The 16941-nt window shown below is 41.3% G+C and overlaps 1 protein-coding gene across 2 annotated transcripts in view; it reads left to right on the top strand.

Annotated features, from left to right (window-relative positions):
• The window catches only part of CWC27 (CWC27 spliceosome associated cyclophilin), a 132518-nt gene extending 117175 nt beyond the window's left edge, over window positions 1–15343 (top strand). For both annotated transcript variants that reach the window (XM_070743289.1, XM_070743288.1), the window contains exon 14: window positions 13275–15343. In XM_070743289.1, the coding sequence (XP_070599390.1) occupies window positions 13275–13437 (163 nt within the window). In that variant the 3' untranslated portion in view covers window positions 13438–15343. The remainder of the gene's footprint in view (window positions 1–13274) is intronic.
• The last annotated feature ends 1598 nt before the right edge of the window (window positions 15344–16941 follow it).

Below are 16941 nucleotides of genomic sequence, written 5' to 3'. Positions count from 1 at the left end.
ACAACGGCCAAACCCACATGCTGCTATTTATAGCAGCAGCCCTAATTACTGGAGCCCCACCCAAACGCAGGTGGCCTCCCTTATTGAATTTTCGGGAGGCTCCTATCAGAGAGCCCGGCAGAACACCTCGGGTGCTGAAAGAGTGTGGGTGCATGCTATTATGCATGCATGAGTGCTCACACCCATAATTCAATGCCTGGGGAGGGTGAAAAACAGCTTTCCCCACCCCCCGGAGGCCCTCTAGAGGCCAGAAACGGCCAGTTTCCCAAGTTCTGGTGGGCCGAGTAGGCTCATGTTTCGCCCTCCCCAGGCTCCAAAGGCCTTCCCCCATCATCCCGGAGGCTCTCTGAAAGCCAAAAGCATCCTCCCTGAGCCTCTGTGCAAGCCAGGCACTTTCAGATGGCCGGCACACACATTCATGTTGGAGCTGAGCTAGGGCAACGGCTCGCTTGCCAACAGATACGGCTCCGTGTGCCACCTCTGGCACCCGTGCCAGAGGTTTGCCATCACTGTCCTAATGCCTTTTAGCCCTAATAAAATAAGTTGCATAAAAAGAGCTGGACCAAGGCCTTAATCAAAATATCCTGCAGGAGGTACCAATTTAATAGTGACGTTCTTCGGTTTAATTTCTGCAGACTTTTGTCCAAACCGGTACACACTTAGACATATTTAAATGTCTTGATTCAAATGGAATTAGAAACACATAATTTTGCATAGGAAACTATGGGAAACTTTAGATAATTTTGTGTCAATATTTATTGGGGGAGGGAATGTTTCATTATTTTCTTTTTCTTCATCTTTTCTTTGCAGTTTGCTCGTCAACGTTTTGTCAGTAGTCTCTCTGTCACTCTTGCCTTCTCAGTCCCTGCTTGTTCCGTCCTCTTCCATTCTTTAAATGTCTTCCTTGATTTATTTATTTTTCCTGGGTTCCTTCTGTTTTTCGTTTGTCCTTCCTTTTCTTATCCCACCCACTGCATTGCTCGTAATGAAAAGAATGCCAGGGAGTTCATTCTTCCAGAACAACTAACACGTCTTTTTTAAGTAAGAAAATTTTAGTTTTGATCTGTGGAATCATTTAGCTGTTTTGTCTGCCTGCCTGTTTTTGCATGCTGCAACTTTTAGCGTAAATAGAAAAAGAAGTGTTGCAATCTTTTCTTCTTGTCATTTGCAGTTCTTATGTTACAAATAATATTGTTTGTGCTATTTCTTGGAAATGACCAAGATTTAAAAGCATACCTTCCTACTGACTAGTATGCTTAAGAAGCCATGGCAAAGCCAAAACCTCGTTTCTGTTGCTTTCTTTATAGACACACACATGCCACAATTGGACACACATTGACTGTCTGGGCTCAACAAAAGTGCTAACTGTTCTGTTGGGCTCTCTGGTACACTCCTCCCAAAAATTCACAGGTACAAATTTCAGACACACACACGTTTGAAAATTCAAAACAATGTTCTTTATAATGAAAATTCACTTAAACTAAGCCCTCTTTATTTATAGCAAAGAGCACTCGTCTCCAAACAAACTGGTAATTTATACAAGTCCCTTATCAGTCCTGTGATACTTAGCTTGCAGCTGTGAGGCAATTCAAAGTCCTTCTTTCACAAAGTGAAACACACTTTGCTCTGGTTTAGTTTCAAAGCAGGGAAAAATCAGCACACAAAAAGTCAAAGTCAGTAAAGCAGTCACGAAACACAACGATCAGATAATCCTCCACAATGGACAAACCCACAGGCTGCTATTTATAGCAGCAGCACTAATTACCACAGTCCCACCCAACCACAGGTGGCCTCATTTTCGTTGATAATAATCTCTCAGTTGTTGTTGCCTATGCATTGCTCTCCGCATGCGTGGCTGTATCATTAACTCTTGTTCTGAATCCAAGGAGGAGCTAGATAATTGATCTCCTTCTGAGCTGTCTGCCACACTCTCCTCCTCCCTGTCACTCATGTCTTCTTGGTCAGAGGAGCCTTCATCGTCAGATTCCACCGGGGGCAAAACAGGCCTGCAGCATGTGGATGTCTCCCCCACATCCACAGTCCTTGGGGCAGGAGCTGGGCCAGAGCTAACCACAACAGCTAACAAGAACCGAAGGCTAGTGAGCAGGCAAATGATATGCAGCCAGTCACTCCTTCCAGTGATGCAGAAAGGGGCAGTCATGCAAATATTCTCAGTGTTGGCACCCATGGAGTGGGTGGGTGGGCGTGGATAAAAGAAAACAATTTTCTTATCCCATTGAAAGCTTCCTGAATCTCTCCCCTCTGACTTGTCATTTCATTGGTGTAGAGCAGTGATGGCAAACCTATGGCACGAATGCCACAGGTGGCACACAGAACCATATCTGCTGAACCATATCCGTTGCCCTAGCTCAGCTCCAACATGCCGCCCCAAGTCTGCGGAGAGGGGCGGTATACAAATCCAATAAATAATAGTAATAATAAATAATGCATGTGTGTGCCGGCCAGCTGATTTTGGGCTCTCACAGAGGCTCTGGGAGGGCATTTTTGGCTTCCAGATAGCTTCCAGGTTGATGGGGGAGGGTATTTTGAAAAGTGTTCGGAGACTTCAGATCGTGCAGAATGCAGCTGCGAGAGCTATCATGGGCTTTCCCAAAAATGCCCATGTAACACCAACACTCGGCAGTCTGCATTGGTTGCCGATCAGTTTCTGGTCACAATTCAAAGTGTTGGTCATCACCTATAAAGCCCTTCATGGCACCGGACCAGGGTATCTACAAGACCGCCTTCTGCCGCATGAATCCCAGCGACCGGTTAGGTCCCACAGAGTGGGCCTTCTCCGGGTCCCGTCAACAAAACAATGTCGCTTGGCGGGGCCCAGGGGAAAAGCCTTCTCTGTGGCGGCCCCGGCCCTCTGGAATCAACTCCCCCCATAGATTAGAATTGCCCCCACCCTCCTTGCCTTTCGTAAACCTACCTGTGCCGTCAGGCATGGGGGAATTGAGACATTCTTTCCCCCTAGGCCTTTACAATTTATGCATAGTATGTTTGTTTGTTTGTTTGTTTGTTTGTTTGTTTGTATGGATGTTTAGTTTTATAATAAGGTTTTTTTTAGTTGTTTTTAGTATTGGATTTACATGATGTTTTTTATTACTGTTGTTAGCCGCCTTGAGTCTACGGAGAGGGGCGGCATACAAATCCAATAAATAAATAAATAAATATTTTTACCCTCCCCCAGCTCCAGGGAAGCGTTTTGGAGCCTGGAGAGTTCAAAATATGAGCCTACTGGGCCCACCAGAAGTTGGGAAACAGCCGTTTCCAGTCTTCAGGGGGCAGGGAAAGCTGTTTTCACCCTTCCCAGGCATTGAATTGTGGGTGTTGGCACTCCTGCATGTGCAGTAGCACACCCACACACTCTTTCAGCACTCAAGGAAAAAAAGGTTCGCCATCACTGGTGTAGGGAGATCAACATATATCAGGTTATGTTTGGGACTTTAAATCCACACACTTATATGCCAGGATGCCAAACTCTATTTCATTGAGGGCTGCATCAAGGTTGGGTTTGACCTTGGGGCATAGGTGGGTGTGGCCAGAGTGGGTATGGTCAGCTTGATATCACTCATGTTGTGGGCGTTTGTGGTGTGCTGAGAACTCTGCCAGTGAAAACGGAGCTCAGGAGGCTGCAACGGTCTATTACAACAGTGAAAACAGGATTGCAGGAGGCCGTCGCAGCCTCCCGAGTTCTATTTTCGCTGGAAGAGGTATCGCGGGCTGGTCCTTCGCTGTTTCCAGGGTGGCCCTGCAGACTAGATCTAAGCACCCCTGCAATCCAGATTTGGCCCACAGGCCTTGAGTTTGACACCCTTGTTATATGCCATATTTTAGGAAAAGAATATTGCAGGGAAATCAGCAGAAGTCTGCTCCCCCATCACCACAACATTCTTAGGACCTAGATTCCATGTAAGAAATATAGCTTTAAAGTCAAAACTTTAAACATTTTTTAAACTTTACGAGATCCTCTTAATATTTATATATTTGAAGCCCTGACAAGGGCTGACATAAAGTTCTAAAAGCCAGCTGTTTTTTCATGAGGGTGAACCTAACATACTTCATGAAATATAGAGCTGATTATTTACAATAGTCATCTTTGGTGTACTTTTCAATATAATTAATCTTGCTGAACTAATTTGATTTTAAATATGGAAGTGATTTGTAGGTTTTCTCCGTTATCTGTTTCTTTGTGTTGTTTATCCTGGCATTGTACAAGGGGCACAGTTCTACCAGCCTTTGTTTTATGTGTGCGTGTGTTTGTTTAGGCAATGCTTATGGTTGTGTCTCCAACTTTAATATACTTTGCGGGCATACAGAATAAAACAGCACAAAACCTTTGTTGTTTATTGTACGGTCTTTGTAGTTTCTGTAGAGCAGCCTGTTGACTAAAGTTATGCATCCTCCTGGCAGTACAATTATGATATCATCCAGAGGCAGACAATGTGGGGAGGGTGGTTGCCTTATATATGCTTCCAGGCTATGTGACAAATGAAGTTCTTCCCTTCTACCTCCCCTCCTTAAATATCTCAATATTTGGCCAAATAAGGGTATTCACCAACTCTCTTTGAGAAAGGCAGACTAGCCCTGAAATCAGGGGAGAGTTCTAACTTGCCTCACCGCTGGTTTGCTTCCTTCTGGCCGCATGGCAGGGTGCACATTGGGTGCCGCGTGGCCATGTTGTGCAAGCATGTGCGCGTGTGCAATGCCAAAAACCTGGCTTCTGTGCATTCGCAGAAGCAAAAAGCCAGAACAACCAAAATAAAGATGGCAGCATCCACAGACCGGCACTGACAGAACCGGCTCCATGATGCCACCACCAGTTTACTAATGCAGTGGTACCTCATGATACGGACCCCTCGTGATACGAACCCAGGGTTCGGAAATTTTTTGCCTCTTCTTACGAACTTTTTTCGGCTTATGAACCCACCGCAGATTGCAAAATGGCGCTCCACTGGGTGCCGCCGCCCAGCTGTCACCTTTTAAAACAGCCGGGGGGGGCTTCTCAGCGTGAACCCGAACCCGAACTTTTCGGGTTTGGGTTCAGGAGGCCGCCGAGAAGCACCACCGCCCAGCTGTCACCTTCTGAAACAGCCGGGGGGCTTCGGTGTTCTCCCGAATGCCGAACCCAGAGGTTTCAGAAGGTTACAGCCGGATGGCGGCGCCCAGCTGAGCGCCGTTTTTGCAATCGGCGGCGGCGTTTTCGGCCAATCTGGAGGCTGGAATAGGGAATTCCATGGGCAGAGCTTTGACATCACGAAGACGAGAAGCCCCCCGGCTGTTTCAGAAGGTGACAGCCAGGCGGCGGCACTTCTTGGTGGCCTCCCGAACCCGAAAAGTTTGGGTTCGGGTTCGGGAGAACGCCGAGAAGTCCCCCGGCTGTTTTAAAAGGTGACAGACGAGTGGGGGTGCCCAGCGGAGCGCCATTTTGCGATTTCCCCCCCTTTGCACGCATTAATCGCTTTTACATTGTTTCCTATGGGAAACAATGTTTCGTCTTACAAACTTTTCGCCTTACAAACCTACTTCCGGAACCAATTAAGTTTGTAAGACGAGATATTACTGTAGCTCTATAAAACCGGTTAGAACTGGTAGGAACCCACTTCTGCCTGAAATACACAATAACACAATTTTGATGTTGTCGCTTACCTGTTTTTAAAATTCATGCAAAGATCCTCAGAAGAGCTTTGGTGATAAGGGAGCAAGTTGAGGCAGTGAGATTTTGGGAGTGTGGGGTCCTCAGATCAACACCTTCCAGCAGTTATAACAGTTGTCAATTAAGTTGCCTATCTCTATTGTTATGTTTAAAATAATACAGTATAGTAGAGTGGTACCTCTACTTAAGAACTTAATTCATTCCGTGACCAGGTTCTTAAGTAGAAAAGTTTGTAAGTAGAAGCAATTTTTCCAATAGGAATCAATGAAAAAGCAAATAATGCGTGCAAACCCATTAGGAAAAAAATAAAAGCTCGGAATTTGGGTGGGAGGAGGAGGAGGAAGAAGCGGAGGAGAACAGTCGCTGCCAAAGAAAGGTGAGATGAGGTGAATCAAAAAAATCCAAAACATTACGTTTTTTTAAAAAAAAACGGCGAGGAGGAACACGCGCCTCCCATATACTTGGCGTGAGACTGCCTCCCATACACTGTGCCAGAGACAGAAAGAGAGGTGGGCGAGAGGGGGGAACTTCCCACTCCTTTGGCCGAAAGGCAGCAGCTGTGATGCTGCTACTTGCTTCCTCTTCCTTCCCATGCTGAAGGGCTCCCCTCTTCTCTCACTTGCTTGCTTTGTAGCTGGCGCCTTTCCTTCACTGTGGTGACTCCTTGGTTTGGCTGAAGCCGAGTTGATTCGGCCGGGGTGAAGTGCCTCCTTTTGCCTTTCCACGCCCAGATGCTCCGGGAGGCAACAAAATGCTTTGTTCACTCTGGACTGCCATAGCCTCCTTAAGCGCCACCGAAAGGCTTCTCTGGCAGCCCAGAAAAGCCTGAGATGGCTGGGATTAAAGGGGAAATGGCAGGAAACTGGCCGGGACTTCATGCCGCTCACAAATTTCCTGGAAAGTTTTTGCAGGCTCGGGTTCTTAAGTAGAAAATGGATCTTAAGAAGAGGCAAAAAAATCTTGAACACCCGGTTCATATCTAGAAAAGTTCTTAAGTAGAGGCGTTCTTAAGTAGAGGTACCACTGTATTTGGTTTTAGTATTTTTCCCTTATGCTATCTTGAAACCTTACTTTCAGCAGAGGCAAATAGGATGTGATATTTCTTGAATTTTAAGGAGTATAATAATGAAAAAACATGGTAGCTTTTTTAGAGATGTTAACTCATCTTGCCAGTGATGAGTGTATAAAAGACTTGGGCATATTTGGTTGGCTCTATCACAGGGGTCCCCAAACTTAGCAACTTTAAAACTTGTGGACTTAACTCCCAGGATTCTCCAGTTAGCTATGCTGGCTGGAGAATTCTGAGAGTTGAAGTCCACAAGTCTTAAAGTTGCTAAGTTTGAAGGTCTCTGCCCTTTTGTATCTGTGTAATGTATTTTGGGATTGTTTCTTCCTCTTTTCTTTCTTCTCTATGCCTCTGCATTATTATTCTGGCTCTGTTTAATTGTTCCATCAGGTAAACTACCTGTTCAGGTTTTCACTCATTTAAGGAGCTGTTTAATTGGTTAGCCTAGAATCACCAACCCTTGTCTTAAATAATTTGTAACCTGTATATGTTTTTTTTCTAATTACCAATTTTATATTTCCTATTTATGTAACATATGGAGGAGGAGCTCTGAGTTACTATAATTATTGCTGTTAAAAGTGAAAAAGCTATGCTTATTCTATGTGATTTAGCAAGGCATATTTGGGGGGGAAATACTGCAGGTAACTTTCTTTGTAAATTGTCATACGTTGTACAGTAGTCCCTCACCTATCGCTGGTGTTACGTTCCAGACCCGGCCGCGATAGGTGAAATCCGCGATGGGGAATTTATCGACTGATAGTACTTATTTAAGTATTTATATTGTAATTGTTTGGTAAGTTTTCATTGTTTTAAGTGTTTATAAACCCTTCCCACACAGTATTTATTTTATATACAGTATTTAAATACAGTATTTGCAATTTTAGATATTTTTTTTTTTTTGAAAAACCTGCCGATGGAGTTCGACGGGCTGTTTAAATCTGCAGATCAACTTCCTCAGAAACCCGCGATGAAGTGAAGCCGCAGTAGGTGAAGCGCGGTATAGCGAGGGACTACTGTACTCTTGAAAAGATTTTTAAAAATGGATTTTTTTTAAACTTCTAGCAAAATAAAACGACTAACTTACTTTCTAACTTTCAGTTTTATGTGTTGCAAAATTGAAACACGATCTGATGTAAACTTCTAGAGATAATCCCCAGCTACATAGTAATATTTCTTGAAGTTGTACAAGTTCAAAAGATAAATATATGAAATGTCAGCATACTGACACCAGATAAATACTGTAAAAATGCCTTAAATACTCTGAACATCTATAGAAAATCTGGATTATTATTTTTTTTAAGATATTGAGCTGAGTCTTCTCAGGACTTGCTTAGAGGAATGTTGCTAGAATGGTTACTGCTTAATAACTAAACATAGAAACATAGAAGACTGACGGCAGAAAAAGACCTCATGGTCCATCTAGTCTGCCCTTATAGATATATGTTTATCCCAGGCATGTTTAAATTCAGTTAATGTGGATTTACCAACCACGTCTGCTGGAAGTTTGTTCCAAGGATCTACTACTCTTTCAGTGAAATAATATTTTCTCACGTTGCTTTTGATTTTCCCCCCAACTAACTTCAGATTGTGTCCCCTTGTTCTTGTGTTCACTTTCCTATTAAAAACACTTCCCTCCTGAATCTTATTTAACCCTTTAACATATTTAAATGTTTCGATCATGTCCCCCCTTTTCCTTCTGTCCTCCAGACTATACAGATTGAGTTCATGAAGTCTTTCCTGATACGTTTTATCCTTAAGACCTTCCACCATTCTTGTAGCCCGTCTTTGGACCCGTTCAATTTTGTCAATATCTTTTTGTAGGTGAGGTCTCCAAGATGTTCCTTAGGAAAGCTTGACCCTATAGGCTTCGTACTTCTGTTGAAAAAGTAATGATCTTCTGCTTTAAACAGCTGTTTGTTAGGAGATAAAACTTCCTTTGGCATGCGATGTTACCTGCCGAGTCTTCTTTCTCTGGTTGAATACCCTGTCTTAGGTTGTCCTTCTCCAACCATGTGGCTTGTAGATACGCTGTACTCAAATTCCCTTAATGGTCATGTTGGCTAAGGAACAAGAGAAGAACTCAAAAGCCTGTGGTAGCTACCTAGAGTTTTGAGAGACTATTTTAGAAGGTAATTAAAAACAGATGTAGAGAGCAATTCCATCTTTCTGATTTTTCTCTCAGATTGCAACCAAGATGATGGAGGTGACTGAATCCTTGCTCAGCTGGCAATTTTTTTCTTTGAGCGTGCAGTTTTGCTTATCTTGGTCTTATATCACTTCAGTTTAAAAACCTTGTTTGCCTGAGCCCATCTCTAGTGGAAAGATTTTTATGTGTGCATATGTTTCACCTACTAATAAAACCAGAGTTTATATGTTAATCTATTCCAGGTTTTAATGCATCTTGGAGCCAAACAAGATAGGGAATACTCCCCGCAAGCTTTTACCTTTATATCTTTGAAAATTCATGAAGTAGAATTAATGCAAAAATGGTAAAGATGGTTACAGAAATACAGTGGTACCTCTACCTAAGAATGCCTCTATTTAAGAACTTTTCTAGATAAGAACCGGATGTTCAAGATTTTTTTCCCCCCTCTTCTTAAGAATTTTCTACTTAAGAACCCGAGCCCGGAAAAATTTCCCAGGAAATTTGAGAGCAGCACGAAGACCCAGCCAGTTTCCTGCTATTCCCCCTGGATTTCTCTTTCTGGCACAGTGTATGGGAGGCACGTGCTCCTTCTCATCACCATAGAGTCCCTCTGTTGTTGTTTTTTAAGCCTTAAAGTTTTGGACTTTTTTGATTCTCCTCGTCTCACCTTCTTCCTTCGGCAGCAACTGTCCTCCTCCTCTTCTTCCTCTTCCTCCCCCCACCCAAATTCCGAGCTTTCCGAGCACGCATTATTTGCTTTTACATTGATTCCTATGGGAAAAATTGCTTCTACTTACATACTTTTCTACTTAAGAACTTGGTCACGGAACGAATTAAGTTCTTAAATAGAGGTACCACTGTACTTGTATGAAGAAGCAACGTTATACAGTGGTACCTCTACTTAAGAACGCCTCTACTTAAGAACTTTTCTAGATAAGAACTGGGTGTTCAATATTTTTTTGCCTCTTCTTTAGAACCATTTTCTACTTAAGAACCCGAGCCTGGAAAAATTTCCTGGGAAATTTGAGAGGGGCACGAAGGTCCAGCCTGTTTCCTGCCATTCTCCCTTTAATCGGGCTTTTCTGGGCTGCCAGAGGAGCCTTTCAGTGGCACTTAAGGAGGCTTTGGCAGTCCAGAGCAAACAAAGCATTTACCTTTCTCTGGGCACTTGGAGAGGGAATAAACCTCCCTTTGCTCTGGGCAGCGGCTGTCCTCCTCCTCTTCTTCTTCCTCCTTCTCCCACCCAAATTCTGAACTTTTATTTCTTTCCTAATGGGTTTGCATGCATTATTTGCTTTTACATTGATTCCTATGGGAAAAATTGCTTCTTATAAGCTATTCTACTTAAGAAACTGGTCACGGAATGATTTAAGTTCTTAAGTAGAGGTACCACTATATTTAATTTTGTATTTCTAGACTGCTCAATCTGGATTTATACACTCAAATTGATTGTAAGGTGTGTGCGCTAGAACAGTAATGGCAAACCTTTTTTGGTTTAAATAATAAACAAATATATTTATTTATTTATTTATTTATTTATTCAATTTTTATGCCGCCCTTCTCCTTAGACTCAGGACAGTTTACAATAAGTTAGCAATAGCACTTTTTAACAGAGCCAGCATATTGTCCCCACAATCCGGGTCCTCATTTTACCCACCTCGGAAGAATGGAAGGCTGAGTCAACCTTCAGACGGTGATGAGATTTGAACCGCTGACCTACAGATCTACAGTCAGCTTCAGTGGCCTGCAGTACACCACTATACCTGCTGTGCCACCCCAGCTTTTTAGATAATAAGTGATTATCTTGCCTTCATTAATTTGTTTTATATAAATAACTCAAGAACAATAGATATGTTATATAAATAACATACTTACTGTTCCTTCCTTGTCCTGTTTTCCATACAAACAACAACTCTATGAGGTGGGATGGATTAAGAGAGTGATTGGCCCAAATCAAATCAAATCAAAGTCACCCAGCTGGATTTCATGCCTAAGAGACGATTAGAATTCATGGTCTCCCGGTTTCTATCTTGATGCCTGAACCCAGGGCTGTCAAACTCAAAGCCCACCAGCCAAATCCAGCCAGGAAATGTGTGGATCTGGCCCGCAGGGCTACCCTCGAAACAGCAAAAGACCAGCCCGCAGTTCCTCTGCCAGCGAAAATGGCGTTTGGGAGGCTGCAATGGCTTCCAGCAACCCTCTGCCAGTGAAAACTGACCTCCATTTTCACTGCAGGAGGCTGTCGCAATCTCCCGAGTTCTGTTTTTGCTGGCAGAACAGGCGACCCTGACATGAGTGACATCAAGTGGGCCACGCCCACCCTGTCCCCAAGCTCCAACACAACCTTGATGCATCCCTCAATGAAATTGAGTTTGACACCCCTGCTTTAACCACTAGACCAAACTGGCACATACGCAGCTACAGGAATACTTCAAAAGGAAACACTTCAGTCACACTACTTTGCAAGTAACCTCTGTGGAATGATTTATGCAGCCCTATAACCTCTGTGAAATCGTCATATCAAATTCTGCCTAATATAGGCAGCTAGAACTTATAGCTTCCATTATTTTGTTTAGGCTAAAGATCTACTGTGAGGAGCCAACACTTTAAAAGAAAAATTCTTAAATGGGATGGCAGAGACAAGGCATAATTCTATGCAAATTTTTTCTGTTACCAAAATTATACAAACCTCTCTGGTAATTGAGATTTAAAGCCTGAAGGACCACCAAAATATAAACTTGATGTGGGGGACAAGCATAATTATCAAAAGCCATAAAAATGTTATGGCCACAATCTAACTGCCCATAAGTGGTACAGATTATATACACTTGAGAATTGATTGTGACTCTTTTCTCCTATGCCTTTGCTAAGGCAGACTTTGCCCTAAGAATAAAAACACAGCGGTCTGTGGAGGAACTTGGTTGAGATTAGGGAGAGAAAGTAATGAGAGGGGATTCGGCCATTGAGTATGCAGTCACAAATAGGGCTAGATGTCAAAGCAAAATGAAATACTTGATGGATATTCTGTAGCCAACAGAAATGGATATGATGGGTTTTCATAGCAATTCCAGTTAATTGCTTGGAGGTTTTAAAATAGAATCTCCATTCATTTGATCTGGACTTTAATATATTTGGCTACCTTACATGTGTATGTATAGTAGACCTTGCAATGCTTCAATGCCACCTCAAGAAAGCATTTTGTAACCTCCAGCGTCACATGGGCAACTTCTTGTCTGCAGCACCTTAGCAGGTTGAGCCTTTTCCTTAGTACAATCCTCCGGCTACCTTTCGTAGCTGATATGCAATTTCAGGAGATTTTGGACAGGTGCTACATTCATTGAGTTTATTCTTTGTTGATGTTTTATTCTATTTATTGACACAAAGAGAAGGAGTAAGTGTTGTGGTTAGCTCTGGCCCAGCTCCTGCCCCAAGGACTGTGGATGTGGGGGAGACATCCACATGCTGCAGGCCTGTTTTGCCCCCGGTGGAATCTGATGATGAAGGCTCCTCTGACCAAGAAGACATGAGTGACAGGGAAGAGGAGAGTGTGGCAGACAGCTCAGAAGGAGATCAATTATCTAGCGCCTCCTTGGATTCAGAACAAGAGTTAATGATACAGCCACGCATGCGGAGAGCGATGCATAGGCAACAACAGCTGAGAGATTATTATCAAAGAAAATGAGGCCACCTGTGGTTGGGTGGGGCTGTGGTAATTAGTGAGGCTGCTATAAATAGCAGCCTGTGGGTTTGGCCATTGTGGAGGATTATCTGATCGTTGTGTTTCGTGACTGCTTTACTGACTTTGACTTTTTGTGTGCTGATTTCCCCCCGCTTTGAAACTAAACCAGAGCAAAGTGTGTTTCACTTTGTGAAAGAAGAAGGACTGTGAATTGCCTCACAGCTGCAAGCTAAGTATCACAGAACTGATAAGGGACTTGTACAAATTACCAGTTTGTTTGGAGACGAGTGCTCTTTGCTATACCAAAAAAGGGCTTGGTTTAAGTGAATTTTCATTATCAAGAACATTGTTTTGAATTTTCAAACGTGTGTGTGTCTGAAATTTGTACCTGTGAATTTTTGGGAGGATTCTACCAGAGAGCCCGACAGAATAGTAAGCGGCAACAGTGGAAGGGGCCTTTCCAAAGGAAGAAGGAATTAAATTCCTGAGTTGTTTTTGGTAGAAATCGTTCCAGGAGACACAAGAATTCAAATGTCTAATAAGGCAACTATGTTCCTAATTTTTACTTTCATTGTTAGCATTTTTTTGGGGGGTAAGACTGTTTTATGATGTTCTGTGTGGAAGTAAATGTTTTGTTCAGGTTTTATTTGTTTACAGTATCTAAAGTTTGCCCATCTATTATGTCTTCTTTCTCCCCCCCCCCCCCCCCAAAACCTTATAGGATGTCACATGTGCTCCACTTTGAGGACAAAACCAGAAAAGTAAAAGATGCAAGCGTGCAAGATGAAGACACATTTGAAATTTATGATCCTCGGAACCCTGTTAATAAGAGGCGTCGGGAGGAAAGCAAAAAAATTCTGAGAGAAAAAAAGGCAAGGAGATGAAATGAATGGTAAAACTCAACAGATCCAGCTTGGAAAAGTACATCGTGCACTTTCTGTCTCTGCAGAAGTTGATGTCCCAAAATATATCACTTACAAGGTGTGAAAAGGAATCTGGGGTCTAATTTGGAAGTCGTGCTATCGCTTCTGTTTTGTGAATTCTGATGTAAAATAAGCAAGTCTTCTCAGTAAAGTCCTTAGAATCTATTTTTAGTCATTATTGTTAATAAATAGTTCATTTTTCCATGCTCTGTTCCTTTTTTTATGTATTTTAATTGTTAAATAGAAAATTTTATATTTACAATCTTCTCGGAACACTGAAAACTTTTTCCAGATTTGGCATTGCTGAAAAATAATGTTAATGCTTGTAGAATTGGAGAGGAGCAGTGGAGAGGAGCAGCATGCTCAGGAAAACCCCAAGATTGGAAAATAATAACAAAATCTAAAACCTTCAGGAAGTAATAGATGACAAAACAAAAGACCGTCTCCTAAAACCAAGAGAAGCCCTAAATCTTCCAAACTCCAAGATGGAATGGTGGACGTATATACAGATTAGTACCAGATACAGAACAGATATGAAAGAAACGGGCATTGAACTAACACCAAACCCTTTAGACAAAATCCTCACAGGGCCAGATGAGAAAAACATTACAAAATTATATAACTATATGTTAGAAAATCAGAACCCCAAGGAAATTGTTCAGGGTCCAATGTTGGCTTGGGCAAAAAATATAGGACAAAATATACACCTTGCGTAGTGGGAAAGAACATGGTTGACAACCACTAAAATCACTCTATCCACAACGTACAAAGTAAATTACTATAAAATATTCTATAGGTGGTATCTTTCACTCTCCAGGATAGCGAAAATATACTCTGATGCAAACACAAATTGCTGGAAATGCAATAAAGAAATAGGCACATTTTACCACATGTGGTGGACCTGCCAAAAAGCAAAAACATATTGGAGCACTATACATAAGTGGCTATTAGAAATTACCCATGTAGAAATAGAATTTACCCCGAAAGACTTTTTATTAGGAATTTGGGAGAAGTACTCCAAGCAAATCCTTCACATGTAATTACTGCCGCGAGAATAAAATATGCTCAAAGTTGGAAAAGACAAGACACTCCATCAGAAAAACAAATAATAGAATTTTTTTTTAGCTGCGCGGAGGTGGATGAGATGTCAAGAGACATCAAAGGTATACAAACAGATGAAGAAGATAAATCATGGGATAAATGGCATCGCTAGATCCAGAATAAAATGATACTAGGAGAGGGCAAAAGACACAAAGCTATTCAGACGACTTCAGACATAAGATATAAACCATAATGTTCAATAAGATAAAGGGACATTATTTCTACTCTTTTCTTCTCATTTCCCTTCTTTTAACAATGTAACTAAACAGAAATTGAATCGTAATATATGGGCTATGATCTGCAATGTACAATGAGTTATTTCTATTTTAAAATTATATTTGAAAACATAAATAAACTTGGGGGAAAAGACAAAACAAAAGTTAAAAAATAACAACAACCCAGGATGCTGCTCTCTTGGTTTTACAGATTTATCAGGATGTTCATTATGCACTGGTGATGTTACCTAGTTAGATAATAAAGATCTGCCAAAAAATAATCAAACTCTAAGAACACCAAGGATCCTACAGAATGACTAGTTCTAATGACATAACTTGCAAGGCTCTTGCAACTCATTCTTTAATTGCAATTCCATTTACCACTCTTATTTCTGATGCCAAACATAATCTGTAGTTCAATGTGTGAAAAGGATCACAATCTTGATTTATATCTGTGGTCTCATATATTTAGAATCAGTGGTTTACCATTTGATCTTAATCACTTTGGAAGCAAGCTCCCTCCTCAATAAAAAAAAAGAAATATATTCTAATATGCAGGTGTGCAGAAGTATTCTTGAAAAGAATCCCCTCATGTCTTCATTATTTAAATTGCAATCTGTGATATTGTTAGCAATTCCACTCTAACTGCGGAACTATTTGTATGCCTTGAAATGAACACACTTTGCATTAGAACAAAATTAAAGTGTAACAAATTTAATAATCTGGAAGCAAAGGACCAAGAACAGAGTCATACAAAGACTCAGCAGTATTCTGTATTGCTGCTTCATATATATTCCCTACATTTGGTGAACATTGCCATAATTAAAATAATCAATGTATTATCTTTTCATATAAGTCTTGCATTTATTTATTAAGCTGTACAAAATGTATCTCTTTAGTGAAATAAAATGTATGTTTTCAATACATTTAAATGTTTTATGCATACTTTGACATATCTGATCTGAAAACAATTACCCAATTTATAAGAGTGGCCCTACATCTAAACAATCATGTTCAAGTGTCTGTGATCCTATATAGGCCTAAAATGCAGATCAAACACACCTCAAGCATTCACAGAATGAAAGGTTTTCCATCTTTTAGCTTGTCTTTCATAGAAACATAGAAGACTGATGGCAGAAAAAGGCCTCATGATCCATCTAGTCTGCCCTTATACTATTTTCTGTATTTTATCTTAGGGTGGATATATGTTTATCCCAGGCATGTTTAAATTCAGTTACTGTGGATTTACCAACCACGTCTGCTGGAAGTTTGTTCCAAGGATCTACTACTCTTTCAGTAAAATAATATTTTCTCATGTTGCTTTTGATCTTTCCTCCAACTAACTTCAGATTGTGTTCCCGTGTTCTTGTGTTCACTTTCCTATTAAAAACACTTCCCTCCTGGACCTTATTTAACCCTTTAACATATTTAAATGTTTCAATCATGTCCCCCATTTTCCTTTTGTCCTCCAGACTATACAGATTGAGTTCATTAAGTCTTTCCTGATACATTTTATGCTTAAGACCTTCCACCATTCTTGTAGCCCATCTTTGGACCCGTTCAATTTTGTCAATATCTTTTTGTAGGTGAGATCTCCAGAACTGAACACAGTACTGTATTCCAATTGTGGTCTCACCAGCACTCTATATAGCAGGATCACAATCTCCCTCTTCCTGCTTGTTATACCTCTAGCTATGCAGCCAAGCACCCTACTTGCTTTCCCTACCACCTGACTGCACTCTTCACCCATTTTGAGACTGTCAGAAATCACTACTCCTAAATCCTTCTCTTCTGAAGTTTTTGCTAACACAGAACTGCCAATACAATACTCAGATTGAGGATTCCTTTTCCCCAAGTGCATTATTTTACATTTGGAAACATTAAACTGCAGTTTCCATTGCATTTCTAACACTATCATGGCACTTAAATTACTATTGAAAAACTGGGTTTCTAGCTTGCTACTTAATTGCACTGGTAATTATAGGATGTCAGATGGGAGGTACTGCCCTAGGTCTTTTAACCTCTGTATCTCCAACACTCAGAATAAGGTACCCTTCGGATACCTTTGAACCAGAATTATTTCACCTTTTATGGATTAACAGGATGTTATAGACCTAAAGGTTAGCATTAGCATTTAGACTTATATACC

Source organism: Erythrolamprus reginae, chromosome 2, assembly GCF_031021105.1.
Source record: "Erythrolamprus reginae isolate rEryReg1 chromosome 2, rEryReg1.hap1, whole genome shotgun sequence".
Lineage (NCBI taxonomy): Eukaryota > Metazoa > Chordata > Lepidosauria > Squamata > Dipsadidae > Erythrolamprus > Erythrolamprus reginae.
The sequence above is the reverse complement of the archived record's forward strand: the minus strand, read 5'-3'. Positions and strand labels throughout refer to the sequence as shown.